Source organism: Prionailurus bengalensis, chromosome E4 (assembly GCF_016509475.1).
Source record: "Prionailurus bengalensis isolate Pbe53 chromosome E4, Fcat_Pben_1.1_paternal_pri, whole genome shotgun sequence".
In the NCBI taxonomy this organism is placed as follows: domain Eukaryota; kingdom Metazoa; phylum Chordata; class Mammalia; order Carnivora; family Felidae; genus Prionailurus; species Prionailurus bengalensis.
Genome location: NC_057360.1, coordinates 53,677,294 through 53,700,426, shown reverse-complemented (window position 1 = coordinate 53,700,426; position 23,133 = coordinate 53,677,294). Strand labels below are relative to the sequence as shown.

Sequence of the window (23,133 nt, the reverse complement as noted above, 5' to 3'; positions counted from 1 at the left end):
AACTTGGGGACGTGAGGGAAAAGGGGTCTTGAAGACATTCAGGGTTAGGGGTTTGGATTAATACAAAACAAAATCCTGGCTCTGAGTGGAAGGTTATTTACAGAGGATATGAGGCACCTCCTCTGTTTATCTTAGCTAGCCTAGGGGATGAGACAGGTAGGACACAAGACCTCAAAGTTAACAAGGCACCTTTCTTTTGTTAACCATCTCCACTCTGGGCAACTTCGCCCTGCAGGGCAGAGCAGCAGTCTATAGCCGGTTTACCTATTTACCTAACTTGGTCCTTCCTTCCTGTGAAAGCAGCTTTCTGCTATAGTACTAAATTGGGGGTGCTTCCACCCTGAATATCTAATCTTGTTTATTTCATATACCTATGTTCTATATTGGGGCCTTTGCCCCTCCCTATTCTGGGTGCCTTTGAACCTCCCTGCTTTATTTTGGGGCCCTGGCCCACCTTTATTCTGGGGGGCTAAGACCCCCTTCTCTATTCTTATTTGCCTAATCTTGTTTACCAAACTTGGGTGTGAGCATCCTATGGCTTTGTATTTCTTTATGCCTTGTTAACCCATTGGTGTAAGCCCAAGGGATCCCTAAGATTATTCCCCATACAAAGGATTTCCTCTAAGGAAACTAGATTTTTGAACATGTTGTATTACAGAATTTGGGATACATTTGTTTAAATATTCTAGATGAAGTAGTTTTGGATACTTAACAAACTGCTCTCTCTGCCTTTTAAAATTGCTTTGTTGAACTTATAAGTACTAAAGAATTTAGAACAATGAAAGTGATTATTTTGATCCCTGAGAAAGTCTCAATAGGCTGAGCTATTAGACTTGGAGATAAGAAGAATGAGTAATTTGAAGTATTATTGTATATTTTTCTATTTCCAGTGAACAAAAATTATGTAGAGTTGGACTAGTGTTAATCAAGTATTTCCTCATCTTGAGAATAGGTAGCAAATCTTTCCTAGGGATTCTTAAGACACATAAATTTTCATTCTGCTCAGAAAAGTTCAAGTGAAATTCTGCTTACCTGCCCTCTAAATTTTCTCTCTTATTATTAGATTATAATAATAATAGTAGTATATTATTGCATGGATGAGTTGATGTTGTTTACTTCTATTAAGGACCAAAAAGAATCATGTTTATTCAAATTTCTTGAAGGAAGATGTAGATTAGTGTGGTGAATTTCCAAATGACAGGAGTAGCTCTTGTCAATTTGAGAAGTATCGTTCTTGAGGTGCTGCTATGATCAGCGCTATGTCCATTAGAAATATCAACATTCTTTACTAGTCTGTATAATCAAGGGCTACATGAATAAAGGGTGCTGTAACAGTGGAACACATTATTTGGGAGATTTCCTGCCACCAGTCTTGCTATCCTTTAAATCACCTTTATCTAAAATTCTGCCGAGTAGTGCTGCAATAATTTTGGCACTATTAAAGTTTTTACTGGGGCAAAGATTTCACCGGATAGTCACTTTTGGTCCCATTCCAAACCTGGTATCAACTGGAAAATATCAATAAGATTAAAAGAAGAAGGTGTTATTTCCTGTGATTTGGTGAGTGGTTAAACTGCCTGACTCCATTGCCCTACTGGAATCTGAAGGAAGAAGCCTAGTTTCTCTAGTTAGACCTGAGTGACTGATCTTGGCCTACCTGAGATGTCTGGAAAGGTATTATAGGGAAGAGTGCCTATAAATAGAATGACTGATTCTGACCTAGAACAGGTGTATTGCCCTTAATGGAAAAATTAAATATATCTGCCTGGAATTGGCATTATTCTTTGACTATTGGCAGCTGCCAGGTGATCTGAAGCCACTGAAGCACTTTAGGATGCCAGAATATGTACTGATGAGTCACAGAAAACCATTGAAAAATGGTCTTGGCCTCAGTTCCTTTACTTAAAACAGCAGCAGATAAATGACACTTATTTTCTTATTTCTTTCCTATGGATTAACTGGAGACCTTATCTATAACTCTGAGTATTTTCAATATATTATTGTTCAGTCTCAGGGGTAAGTCAGTTTAACAACCTACATGAATATTACCTTTCGTTTTTTTATCACAAATAGGTAGAGTAAAATATGATATTAAAAAAAAATGTCTAGATAATCAGACAAGGGCTTACACATGCTTCTCAATGGAAAAAGTTAACAGTTAAGAACTTACTGTTTCCAATATCTATTTTATGAGTGTGTTTATTTTGCCAGGAATGAGTTTGATTTTATATTCTGTTTAGAAAACTATTAAAATTAAATGGATACTAATCAAAAAATTAAAATAGTGATATTCATTGTAGCAATCCTTAGAAATTCTATTACTGTTGAACTCTTTGACTTACAGTCTGCTTCTTACAACCACAGGGAGATTCTGGAAATTTATTCTGGAAATCTGTTCAGATTACATACCCAGTCACATTGTCGCTGCCCTGGCAGCCACCCTCGGGTCCATCCTTTGGTTCAGCGATACTGCATTCCTAATGATGAAGAGGACACAACCACTGATAGAGTGTTACGGCTGAATCCTGAAGCCCATCCTCTCTCTTTTGTCAATGATAATGATATTGGTACTTCATGGGTTTCACATGTGTTTACAAACATTACCCAGCTTAATCAAGGAGTGACTATTTCAATAGATTTGGAAAATGGACAGTATCAGGTAATTTGAAATAGTGAGGTGTATTAGTTTCCTGTAGCTGCCACGACCGATGACCACTAATTTAATGGCTTAAAACAACAGAAATTTCTTCTCTCACAGTTCTGAAGATCAGAAATACAAAATCAAAGTGTTGGAGGGACTACTCTCCCTCCAAAGGCTCTAGTGGGGAATCCTTCCTTGCTTCTTCCAGGCTCTGCTGTCTCCTGGTGTTCCTTGGTTTAGGGCTCCATAACTCCCATCTCTGCCTCTCTTTGCACTGGCCTTCCTCTGTGTTTGTTTCTGTGTGTCAGATCTTTCTCCTCACTCTGTTATAAGGCCCAGCCTACATCTGGGATGATTTCATCTTCAGATCCTTAACTTAATTACATTTGAAAATACCCTATTTCTGAAGAAGGTCACATTCACAGGTCCTGGGTGTTAGTACGTCAATATATTTATTTGGGGATGCAATTCGTCTACTACAAGGTGAATGAATTAGGCAACCAAACATTACTTAACTAACATAGTGTATAATAATGTATGAAATAAAAATATCTAAAAGAAAATATGCAGGATATTTTTTAGATATTTATATGAAATCATATGCAATATTGAAATTGATGTCTCTTTATTAAGTAATACAAATTAATAAAAACTAAGGTGATTATTCTAACTACATAAGAAGAACATACATAACAATTATCTCATGGAACTAAGGTTGTTTTTCCATATCCTTATATATCAAACTTAATATTAATTTGCAGTTAATTAATGAATTTATTTTTTAAATGTTTATTTATTTATTTTTGAGAAGGGGGGAAAGAGGGAGAGGGAGGGAGAGAATCCCAAGCAGTCTCCACACTTCGTGTGGAGCTGCACAGAGGCTCATCCTATGACTGTGAGGTCATGACCTGAGCCAAAATCAAGAGTCAGTTGCTCAACCAACTGCCACCCAGGCATGCCAAATTTGCACTTAGTTGATAAAATCCTTAAGAATAAGGATAGATATGCAGTTATAGAATGTGTTGCTTTTACCATAGGGCTATCAAGTTTGTGGATGTCTGATGAATATTTGATAATTATTATTATGAAGAAGTAAGCTATTATATTTGAAACTAACAATTCCTTGGTTTGATTTATCCTGATGGGTCAAACTTACAACTTTAAAGACAATGATTAACTTATCCATTTTTAGGTGTTTTATATTATCATTCGGTTCCTTAGTCCACAACCAACAGCAATAAGGATTCAAAGGAAGAAGGAGGACAGCCTGGATTGGGAGGATTGGCAATATTTTGCTAGAAATTGCAGAGCTTTTGGAATGAAAAATAATGGAGATTTGGAGAAACCTGATTCTGTCAACTGTCTTCAGCTTTCCACGTATGAATATTTAAAAAAATGTTTGAAGGAGTTAATTTTAATAAACTAATGGGTTTCTGTGTCTCCCTCTCTCTCTGCCCCTCCCCCGTTCATGCTCTGTCTCTCTCTGTCCCCAAAATAAATAAACATTGAAAAAAAAGTTTAAAAAAAAAAAAAACTGTTTAAAAAAAATAAACTAATGGGTTAATAATAAGCAATAGACTAACTCACTGGACTGGTGAGTCTAACTCTAACTTTCTTGAGGCAGATTCTTCTAAGACTCCTCCCTAACTTGAGTTTTAAATTACATTTAAAGTTCTCTTAAAACACTTTGGAGTATCTCTTGTTTACAGCCTCATTTGGGCTTTATAATCTGATTTTCAGATTGTTTAGCAAGTTATCTATATTAATAGAATTTTATTATGTCCTCAAGGAAATGTTTTACTATGTTTTTTCTGTGATGATCCTATATTGTTTGCATACAAATTATGTGAGATATGTCTGTTTTCCCAGAATGAAGAATTAAAGTTGTTACGAGTATTGTGTAAGAATGTCTCAAAGTTATGATTCTGTTTTATTAAAATTATGAATGGCTTTTCATGACTTCAAATATTTTTCATCAACAGTGTCACTCCATATTCACATGGTAATGTCACATTTAGCATCCTAACACCTGGACCAAATCATCGTCCTGGCTACAATAACTTTTATAACACTCCATCTCTTCAAGAGTTTGTAAAAGCCACACAAATAAGACTTCATTTTTACGGACAGTACTATACAACTGAGACTCCTGTCAGCCTCAGACACAGATACTATGCAGTTGATGAAATCACCATCACTGGGAGGTAATGTTCATTACTGAGGTTTGATTGCAGGGTGCTTTTCATCATGAGTTTTGTTTTCAACAAGGCTGTGGTCATACTTACTTAAAAATACATTAAGATGTAGAGCAAACCAGATTTCAAACTTCATGTTTTGAAATGGCTTCCTACTCTAAGATTTTTTTAAGAAAGGTTTGTATGTAATTCTTTCCCATATGTAAGACCACATTGTTATAGAATCAATTTTCAGAAGCTGTTGGGTTTAGAAGGTGTGATGCCCTGAATCTGGCTTAGAAATGATTTACTAAATATTTTACTTGGTTTGTTCTGCAATATAATTTTTAAAATATTCTTGAAGTCAAAGAGAAGGAGCTAGATTTTGAAGGACAATTCTACTCCCAGCTAGTTTGTAAGCTTGGGGCTTGGCCTCCCTGAATTCACAATTCACAATTTTATGAAGAATATTTGTTTTCCTAGGAGAAAAAATCTGTTCCCTAGATAATTTATAAACATCTGACCATACTTGAGAACAAGGCTCGTAGTATTTCAAAGTATGGGTAGCTGGAGAGCAGCATACTCTTTAGTATGGAAAGGACACCTATGTAGACTATATTTAGCATTGAGTTGTGCTAGAAGAGTGATATGCTGTGTAAGTAAAGTACATCTTTACTAGAATACCAAACTATTTTTTGTTTAGTACTAGCATAATGAAAATAATACTACCATTAAATAGTCACCATATAATTTTGGTGAAAAAAACCTCCCAAATAATTGAAATTTGTTAATTTCACTCTGCAGTTTATTCTAAACTTTATATTTTTCACCGTGACTTGAATAGGTTCAGTAAATACCTTCCCTTGACAAGTTTGTCATATGTCTGATATAGATAGAAACAATCCCTGACCCTTTTTCCAGGGAGGCTTGAAAATTACCTTTTCAGAACAATATGGTTTGGATATTGATGGCACTTCACCCAATACGTTAGGATTAATGCAAAACTTTCATGAGCATCCACATGATAGAAGAGAAACTGATCTTTGTGTTGATTAACATACTTGTCTTCCTTGTTGGATCCGCACAGTGGATATATTCACAGGCCCTTAAATATATTCACAGTGGAGTTGACTTAGAAATGTCTGTTGCTCCTGTTCACAGATGTCAGTGCTACGGTCATGCCAATAAGTGTGACACAACAAGCCAGCCCTATCGATGCCTCTGCTCTCTGGAAAGCTTCACCCAAGGACTTCATGTGAGTTCTCTGTTTGATACATGGACACCTCAAAAAAACAAAACAAAAACAAAACACAACCAAAACAAACAAAAAAGTGGGGGATGGTGAAAATAATTTTTTAACTTAATTTTGGTCTATTTTCTGGATGTCAATAAAAATAATTGATATGAGCCTGAAATGTCAATTATTTCAGAAAATTTTTGGTAGAGAAAAATAAAAGTCATCGAAAAGATGAAAGTATTATTTTTTAAAATAAACTCAATCAGGGGCGCCTGGGTGGCTCAATCGGTTAAGCGGCCGACTTCGGCTCAGGTCATGATCTCGCGGTCCATGAGTTCGAGCCCCGCGTCAGGCTCTGTGCTGACAGCTGAGAGCCTGGAGCCCGTTTCAGATTCTGTGTCTCCCTCTCTCTGACCCTCCCCCATTCATGCTCTGTCTCTCTCTGTCTCAAAAATAAATAAACATTAAAAAAAATTAAAAAAAATAAAATAAACTCAATCAGTAAAATAACAACTAAGATTAAACCTCACCTTGCTGTCTTTGTTATATCAGTATTATCATGTTTTATAAAACACTTTTTTAAGGTGTCTAGGAAGCATGGCACTAGAAATAAGGGTCTGAGTTCTGCATCTAAAAGGTATTTATACAAAGGTGTCTGTGCAACATAAGCATCTTCTGATGCAGAGAGATCTTTATGTATTTGTATCAGTCAAGTTGAATTCATTGCTGATACCAGTAATTTTAAGCAACTAATTTGAATATCTATAGTAAAAGGACTCAGAAATGATGTTACTTTAGGTTGTCTGTGATGGTCCAGGGAAGTTTCATAGTTGAAGTAGATATTTAGCTCTATCTTCAGGAAAAAGGGGTAAATGGAAATGAAATTGAGATGTTTTTGTTAATAGAGATGTCCAGCATCAATAGCAGCTGATATGAAAGCAGGTACAACAGCACAAACAATCATACCAGTAATGAAAAATAAACAGGACAGAGCCTCCTAAGTGATGTTTAAGGCAATTGGTGTTAATTTGGAAAAAAAAAAATTTAAAGCCCTACCTCATGGCATGTACAGAAGTCCAGGTGACTTAAAGACCTAAATGTAAAAATAATTGTAAATCTATTAAAATAAAGATTAAGATAATGTTTCTAAACTTTATAAGTTCAGCCATAATTATGTTTAATTTTTCCCAACTGGATTGATTCTTGATTTTAAATTTAAGTGACATTTATTATATTTTTTCTAGTGTCCTCTTGTTTTGATTCTTTAAAATACACATTTCTCTTTCCTTGCAATCAGTGATTTCTTTTATTAACCTCACAATGTACACTGTCTCATAGATTCCTACTTGACTTGTGTTCTAAACCTTGCCCTGTACATGTTTTTAATTAGTCACTTTACTTCTCTCTGTCCTTTGAGGATATCATGTAATATCTTGTTTTTTATTCTTTTTAAATTTTTTAAATGTTTACTTATTTTCAATAGAGAGAAGAGAAGAGAAGGGGAGGGGAGGGGAGGGGAGGGGAGCTGAGGGGCAGAAAGAGAGGGAGACACAGAATCTGAAGCAGGCTCCAGACTCTGAGCTGTCAGCACAGAGCCCGATGTGGGGCTCAAACTCACGAAACACAAGATTATGGCCTGAGTCGAAGTCAGATGCTTAACTGACTGGGTCACTCAGAGCCCTGGAACATCTTGCTTTTTAAGAAGCACCTGTCAAGGTTTTGGTGAACTCCATTTCTGTTTTCTGAGATTCTTAATCTGATCTAATTTGTTTCCAGAGACAACATTAGTGCATATAGTTCAGTGGCAAGCATATTACCTACAATGCAGACTTCCTCTAGCACATTTAGAATATAGTCCTGGCCCTGAGTTTCAACTCAGTCTTTGATTGGGTTAAGTATTCTTTCTTTCTATGTGCTCAAGCCAAAACTTTCATCTTCTGATTCAGATGTTCCTTTGAACTTATTCTCCAGATCATTGCTTTATATTGAACTGTTAATTTATACGTTAGCCCTCACCACTGGTTGATAATTGCTTCGAAAGAAGGAATCTTTTACATATTTTGGATTTCTAACATCCAGAGGCTTTGAATTTGGTTTGATTAGTATATCATGAGAAAAAAATCTTTTTAAGAAACATTGATTTTACTATGTTTGATTGTGCAGCTTATCATATTGTCCCAGAAAGGAAATTAATTGGATGAACTTGATTGATTCACTCTTTATTCAGCCATAATTGTATGTTTTAAGTTGTTGCCAGTTTGATTTTTTCTTGATTTTAGAGTTAAAGTGACATTTATTCTAATTTTCTTAGTGTCTTCTCCATTTGATCCTTTAAAATGACACTTCCCTTGCAATCAGTGATTTCTTTTATTGACCTCACCCCACTTCCCCAAACTCACCACTAACCCAGTTAAAAAACTCTCTGGGCTGAATTTTGTAAGGCACTTTGATCTGAATATATGCAGTACATTCAAACTAAGGACTGGGCAATGCTTTCACATATGTTGTTTTCTAAGCTTCTTTTGCTTTATTTTGACTAGTTAGTTCTCTCCTCAACCCCCACCCCATCTCCTTTTCCTTTTGATATCCCATCTTTCCACCTTCCTCTCTCTTTAATTGCTCACAGTTGAGTGATTGATATTTTATGATTCTTGGATGATTTCATGCTTCCCCTTAAAAATAGAGCCATTAAATGAATCAAGGCTCATGATTGGTTTCAGAAGTCTAGTTGGGATTTTCAGACTTGGTCTCAGGTGGTGACTGTTGGATTATGAACTAGCAAAGTAATTAACTATAATTTAGGTTGAGAATACATTTTACTGCTTCTTATTTAGACATTTAGTTTCCTTTAGAAACAAACGTAAAATGTTGACTTTTCTGTTATTTTCTTCCTTGACATATTTTGATAATTATATAGCCATAAATAAAAAAGCAACAAATCATTAACTTAGCAAAGTTTGGTAAATGTAGCTGAAGGAAAAAAGTCAATAGACTGGTAAGTTGAATGATTTCTCAGTGCTATGATATTTTCAATAATGTGTTGAAAATGAGAAATGATTTTATAAAGCATTCATAAGTATGACATTCTCTTTTTGTTATCAAAATATTTTAATACATGTGGGACTTACATATCTGAAATAATTTGAAAAGATTCTTATTCAAGTGCTTTTCACCTTGTTCTACTTTTCAAAATAATAAGTTTTAATGTAAGCCATCCATATCCTATTGGAACCAATGTTCTTTTTTAAAGATCTGGACATAATCCAAAAAGAATGCCTTCAATTTCACAGTATTATGCTAACCATTAATAATATTACTCAATAAACAGGGCTTTTGTGAATTATATTACAGCCATTTGGCAAACAGATGAAAACGTAAGCCTTGAGAATATGCCAATTCTTGGCAATTGGCAGTCCTATAAGAAAGTGTTTTTAGCGGAAGTGAAAATGAATGAAGTCAGGAGAAAGGAGTAGAATGGTGAATTCAGAAGCAAGTTCTTACACATAGCCATTCCAGAGAATTTTGTATATAAAGCATTCTTTAGTTGTTTATGAAGTTGATTTCACAAACAGGTGGTCCACGGGTGGGAACAGTGTTTAAATAATTTGTTATTTAACTTCCAACAAGAATTTTCCCTTCTTCTCCTCCTCCTCCCTCATCTCTGGATTCTCTTAATCGGAAAATAATCCAACACTACGTCTACATTTACCCATGGCAACAACTATAACTCAGGGTAACAATTACCCTCTTTGGAGCCATAACACTATTTGGTTTCAACCATACTCTCTACTATCCATAGCCTTATATCTGGGTGATCTCACTTATGTTAATATCTGACCCACTTAATAGATTAAGACTTACAGTAGTAGCTAGAATATGTGTTTAAATATTCTGGGAATAGCAAGACCAACTAATTCATAACTCCATTGGTAAATCTCATTTCTTTTGTCCACTGATAAAATTATAAGTTACTAAAACACACAAACAAAACCTCAAGACAAAGTATTACCAAAAGCCCTGGTGATCTTAAGCTAAACTTCAAGCCACACTTACTTTTTCTTAAATTTTCATTGTATTTTGTGATACCTAAAACATCTACCGTGGTGGGGAGGCTCAGTGATTCTCCTCATTGCTACTACATAGGAACTCTGACAGATTTTGATATTGTATTGGCAGTTGTAAGGTTTTGACTTTAATATGTAGTGCTTACCATAAATGATCATTGTATATTCATTAATAGAGAATAATTTTAGAATATTTGTGACACTTCTTCTCTAGAAATGACTGAAACAATGAATCATTTACTTGTTACACTTAAGGGCTAATCTAGAGCAAAAGAAATCTCAAAAGACTATATACCATTCAGTAACTTACAAGCAGAGTTGAATATTTCAAAGTAGAATTCAGGATTACACTGCATTTAACCCTGAATGAATCATTTGATAAGAAACACATTTATGCTTTTTAAATAATTAATTTTTGGATAACAATCACTTACTTGTACATGTATTTTAAAATTTAAGTGAATTTTTTCATTTTAATTGTGAATTCATGTACAATTAAATAATTGATTGTATTAAATTAAATAGATTCCTTGTATCCTTTACTCAATTTGAACCATGATAATATCTTGCAAAACTAGTGATTTTTTTTAAGCAACTTTCCTGAAGTATGTTTTGCATACAATAAAATGTACCCATTTAAAAATGTATAGATTGATGAGTTTTAGCAACGCTTGTGTGATCACTGCCATATTCAAGATATGGGATGTTTTTCTCTCCAAATACTCTTTGTGCTCCTCTACAGTCCATGCCTCCTCCCCAACCTTCAGTCCCAGGAAACTACCATCCTGCCTCCTGTCACTACAAATTAGCTTTGCCTGTTCTAAAATTTCATATCATGGAATTATTCAACCATGTATTATTTTGGTGCATAGGTTTGATTCCACTCCCTACTTCCCTTATCTTTTTTTTAAAAAATAATTTCCTAACTACTTGCGCTATTAGCTTTATTGCAATAATATATCTCTGGTCCACCTGCTCAAGAATTCCATTGTAACTTTCCAAAAGTATGTGTCAAGTTCTTAGATGCAGAATACAACCTAGGAATTGGAAGCTTAGGTATGTCTACTACGTGTCAACTAACATGGTTACATAGTTACAATACACCCATTACTCATTCTCTTCTCTATATCTGTTCTAAAAATTCAAATGTTGATAAATTCTAGCTTTAAGAGATGTGTTATCAGTTGATACTTGCATCCTAATGATTTTTCATTTTCTTTTAATAGTTATGTTCATCTTTCAGGGGCTCTTGGCTAAGAGTGATGTAATAATCAGTGCCTTTGCCAAGGACTGGCACTTTGTTGGCTACTTAGCTATTCTTTCATCATTCTGTGACATCATTACCTGCAAGGGTGGCCAAGCATTCACAGAGCAATTTATTAGTAACCATGAATACTTCTCTTATTCTTTGGCTCTGATTTGTGACCCTTTTATAGCATTAATCATGGCTTTTATGAATTAACTACAATCAAGCTATCAGTATGCATTTTTGTTAGTATTATAAATAGCAGAGCCAGCTTAAAACATTTAATATAATAGGCCTTCCTACCATTCAATAATTTGAATGGTGCCAACATCACACTCTACAATGCTTATTATGTAAATGAATATTTCCTGTTATTTTAGAAAGTGTGTTCCTTTAGAGCACACAAGTCCAAAAGTATGAGTCATCATGACTAGCTTGAGTCATATTTTTATTACACATCAAGCTTTCCCAGTAATGTCTTCTGTTTGCTCACACAAGGATTTTACTTTAAATGCATTTCATTGTATAATCTCTCTTGTAAATACTAATGAATTAATTTTTCTAAGTAGCAAACAGTTCATATTATAGAATCTATATTCGATGTATATTTCGTGAATCAAGGCCTAGAATTTCATTTCCTCTCTGGCACATGGTGATATTATTAATCTTCGAAAAACACTTGTGCTAGTTATTCCATGTTCATAGACAGGAAGATTCAGTATTGTCAAGATGTCTGTTCTTCCTACCTTTATCTATAGATTCAAAGTAATCCCAATTAGAATCTCAGAAATTTATTTTGTGGATATCAACAAACCATATCAAGTTTGTGTGAGGGGCACAAGACACAGAATAGCCAAGACAGTATTGAAAGACTAGAACAAAGTCAGACTACTGACACTACCTGACTTCAAGACAGATCCTGAAAGTTACAGTAATTGAAACAATGTGGTCTTGGCAAAAATAAAGAAATAGATCAGTGGGATGAAATAGAAATACAGCCACGTAAGTATAGTAAACATTAAACTGTGGACTGTTTATGTGTCCACATAATAATGATGTGTCAATTTTGGTTTATCTGTTTATGAAAACATACAACTCCGGTTCCAAATGTTGAAAATTAAGAATTCTGTGAATAGGTGGGGGTGGGAGGTATATGGGAACTCTGTATCAGTCTCTCAATTTTTCTGTCAACTAGAAAATGCTTCAAAAATTATAGTCTATTGAAAAAGTAGCTTTTAAGACAGAAGTGATGATTGCATTTAAGAGATCAAAGGTCCCTGAATTATTCTTGAAGAGAGTGGAATACTTCAAATTTTAACTTAAGCAGGATTTTTATTTAAGAATAACACAGCAAAAGAGAATAAATGTAGTATGTAACTTCCCAAACTACAGAGAATAAAAAGGAAACATCTTTCTTATTCTGACATAAAGGAAAAAGAAAGAGGGAAATAAAAAAGTAAGAGATATAGAAAATATAGCAATAAATATAACAAATGTAAATGTGTTACACTTGTCAGTTAGAATTAAGAATTGTCACACATGGGACATCTGGGTGGCTCAGTCAGTTGGGCGTCTGGCTTTGGCTCAGGTCATGATCTTACAGTTGTGGGTTTGAGCCCGTGTCGGGCTCTGTGCTGACAGCTTGGAGCCTGGAGCCTGCTTCAGATTCTATGTCTCTTTCTATCTCTGCCCCTCCCCCACTTGTTCTCTGTCTCTCTCTGTCTCTCAAAGATAAATAAATGTAAAAAAATTTTTAAATAATTGTCACACACATCAAAATATAGTATACTGCCATTGTCTTGAGCAGAGCCTGCAGTAACGTGAGGGAGTACCTCAGGCACAAATTTTAAGAAGGCACCAGAAAACTTATTAATCAAGATAAATAATATTTTAGTGTAATGTTTAATAAAGGCAAAATAATACTAAAATCTGTGAGGAACAATATGTAAACATTTTAAGTAAAAATAAGCTGTTGTTTTATAACTCCGAGTTACTTAGCAATGAGAGCTGTTACTCCAGTCAGCCACAATCCCTGCCTAGCAGTTCTATAAGGCTCTCCTGTGTCTGCCTCATACAAAGGTTGACAATGGTTTAAAAACAGATTGGGTAAGATGAAAGCTTATACATAGCTATGCTTTTGATTATAGAGTGTTTGTTAATGTTTTCTACTTGGTTCCTACTATAAGAGGATATTTTATAAATGTATATAGGAGTACATATTTTTCTTTTGGTCTCAGGCTCCAACAAGGCTCAGCATGGCCCTGGTGTTGAGATAGTGAGACATATACCTAAAACACGAGCACATACAAAGTTTAAAAATTTTTTAAATGGCTTAAGCTATATAATATTAGGTAAAATAGACTGTAAGTAAAAACTTTTATTAGAGATAAGGTGCTTTACTATATAATGGTAAATGATAGAATTCTAAACTTACATGCATCTTATAGCATAGATTCAAAAGTATAAAGCAAAATTTGACAGAACTGGAAAGAGAGATTGACAAATCCAACATCAATGTAGAAGAATTTAATGCATCTCATTTAAGTAATTAATCAGGCAGTCAAAAATTAAAATACTTAATAATTGAGAATTGAACTAATGTGAAGCTTAAACTAATAGATTCCTGTATTCAACAATGAAAAAATGTACATTCTTGTCAAGATCACTTGGAAAATTTATGAACATTGATCATGTACTAATCAATATGATAGTTGCAACAAATTATAAAGAATTTGTAATCACAACACACTGTAAGCATTAACTATTTATAAGTAAATGAATGCATACAGTCATTTCACTTTTATCCCAATGAGTTAAGTAGAAATAGATGGAAAAAACCTCCAACTGAAATTATGAGCCTTTTATTAATCCAGGAAAATTTTATTGAGTACTTATTTGGATGCAGTAGGTTTACATCTCTGGGCAAAACGCAATTATTCCTACTCTTGAAGAATTTATATTCTCTTATGAATTGGTGGTGTGGGTGGGGGAAACCAAAGAAGTAAAATAAACAAGTTAAATACATAGTATACTAGGCTTTTAACTTATTTTGAACTGTGTTGGTAAAATGAATTGTGGAGGCCAGGATGTAAGATCAAACAAGGAGAGTACAAAAAGAAAACTTAAGATCACTCTCTTATAAACAAAGCCAAAAATTTTTAAATGATGAATCAAATCTACAGTAATATATAGTAGCTAAATTGGGTTTCTCCCAGGAATGAGAGTGGAATTTAATCTTAATAAAACTATTAATGTATTTCATCACATTAATTGAAGAAAGCAAAAACATAAAATCAGTAGGCTTGGAAAAAAGCAATTAATGAAATTAACACCTTTCTAGATAAGTGCTTTAAGAACTCTTAACCTGATAGAGAAACAAGTATAATTTTCTTTTTTTTCTGAGATTTATTTATTTTTTTGTTTAATAATAATAATAATATAATTTATTGTCAAATTGGTTTCCATACAACACCCAGTGCTCATCCCAACAAGTGCCCTCCTCAATGCCCATCACCCACTTTCCCCACTCCCCCCCCCACCCCCCATCATCCCTCAGTTTGTTCTCAGTATCCAAGAGTCTCTTATGGTTTGCCTCCCTCCCACTCTGTAACTTTTTCCCCCCTTCCCCTCCCCCATGGTCTTCTGTTAAGTTTCTCAAGATCCACATATGAGCGAAAACATATTGTATCTGTCTTTCTCTGACTTATTTCACTTAGCATAATACCTTCCAGTTCCTAATATTAACAGTGCATATAAATGTAAATCTATTGAAGCATTCCCTTTAAAACCAGGAATAAGACAAGGATGTCTATTATTCCACATTTTATTGGAGGATCTAGCCAGCTCAATGTGATAAGAAAAAAAACAACACTTAAAAGAACTGAGCTGCCAATATCTGAAGACAAGATAATTGAGCCAGAAAATGCAAAAAATTCCACAAATTACTAAATATTGAGGGGAATTCAGCAAAGTGGCTAGATATAGGATAGAAACATGAAAATAATTATTTTTATATACCCAAGAATAAAAAACAAGAGACAATTTAAAAATAATTTTCCACAGAAAATAAAGTATGTCTTTACAACTTCTGAATACAAGAAGGAAAAACTATAGAGGAAGAAACTGATAAATGTGGCTACATTATAATTAGAAACTTCTAATCACCAAAAGCTACCATTTAAAAAAATTTTTTTTTCAACATTTTTATTTATTTTTGGGACAGAGAGAGACAGAGCATGAACGGGGGAGGGGCAGAGAGAGAGGGAGACACAGAATCGGAAACAGGCTCCAGGCTCCGAGCCATCAGCCCAGAGCCTGACGCGGGGCTCGAACTCCCGGACCGTGAGATCGTGACCTGGCTGAAGTCGGACGCTTAACCGACTGTGCCACCCAGGCGCCCCATAGCTACCATTTTTAAAATAAAGAGAAGGAAAAGCTACATATTAGCAGATTATATTAGCAACACAACACATATAACAGACAAAGGGAATTTTTAAATCAAACCAATTAAGAAACAGACCAAGAAAATTGAACCAAGTAATTTGCGTAAGCAGCTAGAAGTGGCAACTCAAAAGGCCAATATACATATGGAAACAGCTGCAATTTTACTGGTTATCAATAATCATAACTGTGAGATAACATTTTATATTCATGAGATTGGCAAAGATTCAAAAAATCTGAAAATTTCATTGGCTGGCAAAGGTGTAGATTACTGGGGATTCATTCATCCATTAATGATGGGAATGTGTCATCAGTGTGGGAAAACAGTTTGCAAACATTTAAATGGATACTTACTGCAGTTCAATTCATATAAATGAATATAGCTATTACATCAACACAACTAGACTCTCAGACAATAGAATACAAAAAGCTTATAGAATAATATACACAATATACCATTTATGTAATATTTTAAGACATGCACAATAATACTGTTACTAAGTAATATATCAAGTGTAAATATGAAGAAAAGCTTATGAACGGATATTGCTAAGTTCATGTGTCACTGATGGAGTAGAATGTATATTGCAATGTTTTGTTTTTTAAGTCAGGTAGTGAATAAAAGAACATGCTTGTTTGCTTTTTTATTATTTATAAATTTTACAATCCTAAATATTTTAATATAATTTTCCTAAAATAATATGATTTATTAATCTATCAGGTACATATCATCTATGTTAAGTATTCATGCTACTGCTAAAAACAGTGGAGGTGACTCTTCAGGATGGGGTAACTGTTACAAAATTCATGATTATTGTGTACTTTTATAGTTCTAACGTGTTGACTGATCATTTGCTAGCTTCATTCACCAAATATTTATTAAATGCCTTCTATGTGTAGAGCATTATGCTACAGTACCACTATAACATCTTGATTAAAGATCCACGTATTTGAAAATATTGAAGGACTTTCATTTGTGAAATTTAAAAAAAGATTTCCTGGTACACACTAATTACTATAATAAATAGAGGTGACTTTAGTGCAAACAAATTATTCAGACTGACAATTTATAATTAACAGATAATATAAATCTCATTGACATTTTAAATCTTAAAAAAATTCAATGTAGCTATACTAATGAAAGGATTTTGAAAATTTACTAATCTAGTACTGAAGTCTAAGATGAAATAAAATTTCCAATATAAAATGGCTTTCTTTCCAAATAGGAACTCAAATACATTTTGGTGTCCACTCACTAAGTGTAGAGGAACCCTAAAAATGAGAAGACATAATGGATTTTGCTGCTTAAAATATGAACCTATTTTTGAAGAGATTTTAATATGGTGTATCCATTTTCTCTTCATTGGCTTCCTTTATAAAATAGTGTAGATTATCCTATACAAATGTGTTCTCTATTGCAGGCCACATTTTCTGGTGTATCAGTAGAGGTAAATTATTATAGTTGCTATAAAGGAGAATTGACTTGGTTACAACCTACAAATTTGAAGAAACCTCAGTGTCCTTCTTCTGGACCTTGGGAGAACCTTGTGTATCTCATATGTGTCTTTTCTATTTAGTGCCCTGAACAATTCCCACAGTTAAAGAGGCAATACGAAGGGCAGGCAAGCCAGAGAACAAATCAAATATGAAACAATGACCAGTATTCAAAAGCAATCTGACTCCAATGCCTGTCATGCAAATGGATCTCATTGAACAACTAGACATTGTTAGATGGTTTGCATTCCCAAGCCAGAGTGAAAAGTTTCCTCCTTACAAGTATATAAACTATCAGTTATATTTATATATGGACAATGTGTAGAACTGAAGCAGTTGTCCATATAATTCTGTCTACAGTCTCTATTTTTGCAAATGTGGATTTGGTTTCACGTGTTATCAAAATTTGTTTTATTGGATGAGTTTCCAATCTTCCACTGAACCTTACCTATAGACATACAGACAAGGCATTTCATAAATTAGAAAGTTTCTAAAAGTAGCCAACACCTATTAATGGTTGATTTGTTAGGCTATGTATTTTAAGTGTTCATGATTATTATATTACCACAACTGTCTCATCAGTATTATCCAATAGTATCAGTAGTTATTTAATTTATGCTGTTACTTGCAGCATCTAGAGAGAAGCTAAGTATGTATTTTCTGTGGACACTTTAATTATATGAAAATTTCTAACCAGGGGAAAGATAATTACTGAAGAAAGAATTCAAGGATAAATACATGAACATTTAAGCCTTCTCAATGGCAAGGCCTGGTAATCATTTAGGGTTTGCTAATTGAGATTACATAATAATCTATAGGTAAAAATCTGCAGGAAACTACTGCATTTACCTTTAAACCTTTAGTGTTACAATTCCAATAAATACTAGATAACCTAAGGTATAGTCCTGTAACATGTCACAAATGTAAACAGTCGATTAGATCATTCATTCATGCATTCCTCAAACATCTATTGATCACCTACTATATGCAAAGCACTGAGTCACTTTCTGTCCGGATTCTCTCTATAGTTGGATATTTCATCTGTGCTATCATCCCCCACTGCACCCAACCTATCACTGATAGAAGTTCGCATGTTTGTCTAATCATACATCTGTGGTTGGAGCACTAGGTGTACAAAGGGAAACTTCTGTTGGAACAAGTAGTTATGTGACTCCACTGAAGTTTTTATGTTTATAAAGCTGATTTCTCTAGTAGACACAAGAAATTCTACTGAAACAACATCATTCGAATACAATTGAACTGCTACATTGAAAGAAAAGAGGAAGCTCTGAACAGAGCTGGAGAACAATTATTATTATTAGAGATTTAGGCTCTTAAAATTTCCAACACACTAATCTGATGAGAAAGGAGCAATTTACAGACTTTCAGAAGATCTCTAATTCATTTAGGCCATTTGGGAGTAGTTGAACAAATTGCCTCTTTTAGCTCAGTTAGTACCATACTGACTTCTTAAAAAGTGAGCATTTTATAATCTCTCACTTTGGAACAGAATGCCTTCCTCCCCTTCCCACACAGGCAGGGGCTGCCTACATACCTCTGAATTTTCCAGCCCGTGGGGAGAGACTCCAACTTTGGATTTCCAGGGCTCTGCCTTCCACTTTAGACTGAGCAGAGGGACGTATGAACAGCTAGCCAAGTGGATCCACTCAGCACCTCTCTCCCTGAGATCATTTTCTGTCCCTGGCGCCAGCATAGCATGGTGATTAGGAGAGAGAGTTCTAATGGAGAACGAAGGAGAATATGATACAGATATGCTGTGTATATATGTGTGTGTGTGTGTGTATACGTATATATGAATATATATGTATATATATGTATATGTATATATGATGTATACATAGTTATATGTACCTATGTGTATACTTTTATATATAATACATATTATATATATGTAAATTGAGTGTCTACTATGTGTGAGGGCTTCTAGGCACTGGGAATATTGTAATGAACAAAACACAGCAAGCATTGCCATCCTCACAAATTTTTACTTTCTAGTTTATACTAATTGTCATTCCAGGGAGTGATTTTAGAAAATTATTATTTCTTTCCTATTCTTCAGTTTTCTTACCTGTAAAATGGAGGTAATAGCAACTCTTCATAGATTATTGGAAAGAAAGGCAGCTGATAAATATGAAGCATTTAGGACTGATGCCATAACATATTCGCTATTCTTATTGCATGAAAGTGTTGTCTAGATAAAGACATTTGTGGGAATTTCTCTGTTGAGAGTAGAAAAGGAGACAATTTTCTTTCACTTTTTTTTTTTTTGCTAGAACTAGGAATGAAGGAAGTGAATTCACTAATAGAAATGAGCTCGTGTTGTATCATCCGTTCACTGGTTTATTCATTCATTTATACATTTCTTTCCCTTACTCAATAACCTTTATTGAGGAATTACAATGTTTCACGTACTATGCTGTGATTGATTAGATCAAGAAGATCTAATAGTTGTCTACAAAGGACAACAGATAAATTGACTATTCAGATAGTTCATGATAATTGCAGTGATTTCAGACGTATGGAAAACATGCTATTTTCTCTATAAATGCTTAATAAAATAAGGCAGCACCTATAGTTGTCCTTTGTGCCCCTAAATTTTAACCTGTATGGTATGTCCTAGACTTAAGGAAAAATAAAGGATGATTTCATCATTTACCATTACTGGGGAAGTAACTACTTCTTACAGATTTTCCAGATGTGACTTTTTATTTTTAATTACAATTTTTTTAAGTTTTTTATTTAAATAACCTCTAGACCCAGCCTGGGGCTCAAATTCATGATCCAGAAATCGAAAGTTGCAAGTTCTTCTGAGTGAGCAAGCCAGGTGCACCTCCAGATGTGACTTCATTCATATGTAGAATTTAAGAAACAAAACAGATGAACATAGGGGAAGGGAAGGAAAAATAAGATAAAAACAGAGAGGGAGGCAAATCACAAGTGACACTTAAATACAGAGAACAAACAGGGCTGCTGGAGGGGAGGTGGGTGGGGGATGGGCTAAATGGGTGATGGGCATTAAGGAGGTCACTTGTTGGGACAAGCACTGGGTATTATATGTAAGTGATAAATTACTAAATTCTACTCCTGAAACCATTATCACACTATATGTTAACTAACTGGGATTTAAATAAAAACAACACATAAAAATTAAAAACAATAAAAAAATAAATTAAAAAAATTGGCAATGTCAAAAAAAGGAAATATAATTGAATTTTGTATATTGAAAAAAATTAAAATGAACATTTAAGAAATGATTCAATCTATTTTTGAAATAATTCAAAAGCAGGTTGTTCTCTGTTTTTTGAAAATTTGAAAGTATTCATAATTAATGGATCAAAAATGAGACTGATGGGAGGGAGTTGGTAAAATGCTGTTGGACCTGTAGATTATCTTTGAGAGATTGTCTTTGCTAGTCTGTAATGGTAACAAGAGAATACTATTCCATTTAATGGTCTCAGAGAAATATCATTGTGTATTGTTAGAATGTAATACAATAAAATAGATTTCATTAGTGTCTTCTAGATTCACTGATTGTTCTATGTCAATCCTACCTGGATATGTCAAAGTGTTTGGTTCCAACTTCATGGAGTTGATTAGTAGCCCTTAAGAAGCTATCAAAATGAAAGAAGTTAAATGAATCAATGATAAAGTTCCTCAACCCTGATAAAGCCATTGTCTAATTTTATAATTTGAGCATCCAGGGACATATCAGGGGGAATCCAGTTGTTATAGAAGAAACACATCATTTAAAGTGACAAATGATTAACTGGAGATTGGAAAAACATTAAGTAGAAAACCGTCTGGTTCAGAAACTGCATAAAATGTACGCAAATGTTTCTAAATTTTAAATAAAAATTTAAATGTCATTGATAGAAAAGATAGAAGAAAATTATGAGATCAAAAATTTACTCATAATGCTCATAATTTACTCAAAAGTTACTCATGTTTCTTCTATTTTGCCATGGTTCTCAGAATTATCTGGAAGAAGTTGTAAAGAGACGCAATTATGAAACCAAAAATTTACATTGCATGAAATTTAATAATCAAAGGATAGACTACAAAGTATTTCTTGTCTTTAATCTGTCTTTGTGAACCACACAAAATGATAGTAACACAGCATTGTCCTTAAGATCAAATGCCAATATGTCAGTGTGTCGTTTAGTTCTGTATCTTTTAAATCACATTTTACAACAGAAAATTTGACTGTCATCTCTCAAAATCCTTATTAATCTCATTGTTCAGAAACATTTATATCTTTAAAAACTTCATACTCTGTTTTCTGGTAATTCATAAACTCAGCCTACATTGACTTGAAAAAATAATCATTTCCTCTGTAGTATCTTACTGATCTGTGTATAATTTAAAACTGGAACATTTTAATTTTCTTAGCTTCTCTTAGTGAAGTGTTACATGCAAATTATGTGTAATTTTCTTGTAAGTATCCAAGGAGTTGCATTTTATTTGCCCTCATTTTTTAATACATTAGTAATAAATGCATCCTGTGGAAAAAATAAACTTATAAAAAGTAAAAGCCTTCTGTAACTTACCGTCCATAGATAACCTCAGCAAATGCTCTTAGTTTATATCCTTTCAGATCTTTTGTTATTGTTATTGTAAATCTGTATTATCCATTTCTATCTGCTTAAAGTTGTAGCTCTATATCCATGTCTGCAGATGAATCTAACTCTATCTAGAAAATAGCATTAGACTCTCCATGTTATCCTTAACATCATGTTTAAGTTCAAACTATATTATGAATACTTTTCTACATTTATATTTATAATTTTTTAAGTTTCATGTTTTTATTTATATTAAATACTATATTGTACAGAACTCCAAGTACACAGAAAAGTGTCTTCTATGGACCCAACAAAAAAGTGAATAATAGACTTTTGCTTATATTTCATACCAATTTGGACCAGGTGATGTCTGTACCTTTAAGACTTTATTTTCTCAAAATATTATATGTTGTCTAGAGACCAAAATTCTGTATGTTTACTGTATCTTGAGAACACACACAAAGGATATATTCTGCATTTTACCTCCCTCTTGCTATGAATTTCCATGTCTTGTAAGTATCAATGACAATTCAAAACTCAAAAGTGAAAGCACTATAAAATAATTACTCATTATATTCCTTTGGCAAGATATGACATTTTCAAAGCATTCTCTTTTGGGCATTGTTTCCTTTTCTTCACAATTAAAAAAATCTTTACCACTAGTTTTAAAAATGCACTTTTCTGAACTCCCACTGGAATTGTTGGGTTCAATGGAATGTCCCGGCACCTCCTTCCTAGGACTAGTTTCTGCTTCTACAAACCCGTGTCACCCTACTGTAATATATTTAAAAAAAATTCAACTTGAGAGTTGAAAATGATATCTATGCTTGTTTTCTTTAGGTAGAGATAAGATGTTACTAATATTTCTGCAGGTTTTTTATTGTCCACAAAGGGAAGGCTAGACATTTTGAACAACAGCTACTTAGTAGTACTCAAGCCACTCCATTAGGTCAGTGGCAAATTTTTCTTTGATTTTAAACATTAAAAAAGCCAGGACTGTGTCTTTGAAGCATTATTGTAGTATTTAGTGTAGTCTTATATACAAGCCTTTTTGATAATGTCTTTTTTAGGTTAATGGTAAAAATAAATTCTTAAATGAGATTTATTTTTTAGATCACAGTCAAAAAACAGAAATGTGGTCTTCATAAAAATACCAAAAGAATGCTTTGGCTGGATTTGCTCCACAAACTCGTGTAGGCAACATCCCAAACTCAAACAGCCGGCAGTTGCTTTGTAAAAGACAAACTGCATCTATAA

General features: G+C 33.8%; 1 protein-coding gene across 1 annotated transcript in view; it reads left to right on the top strand.

Moving 5' to 3' along the window:
* Positions 1-23,133, top strand: part of USH2A (usherin) — a 736,138-nt gene that overhangs the window by 84,024 nt on the left and 628,981 nt on the right. Inside the window, exons 6-9 of the mRNA XM_043568966.1 lie at positions 2,365-2,659; positions 3,834-4,018; positions 4,624-4,845; positions 5,977-6,070. Coding sequence (XP_043424901.1) covers positions 2,365-2,659; positions 3,834-4,018; positions 4,624-4,845; positions 5,977-6,070 — 796 coding nt within the window. The remainder of the gene's footprint in view (positions 1-2,364; positions 2,660-3,833; positions 4,019-4,623; positions 4,846-5,976; positions 6,071-23,133) is intronic.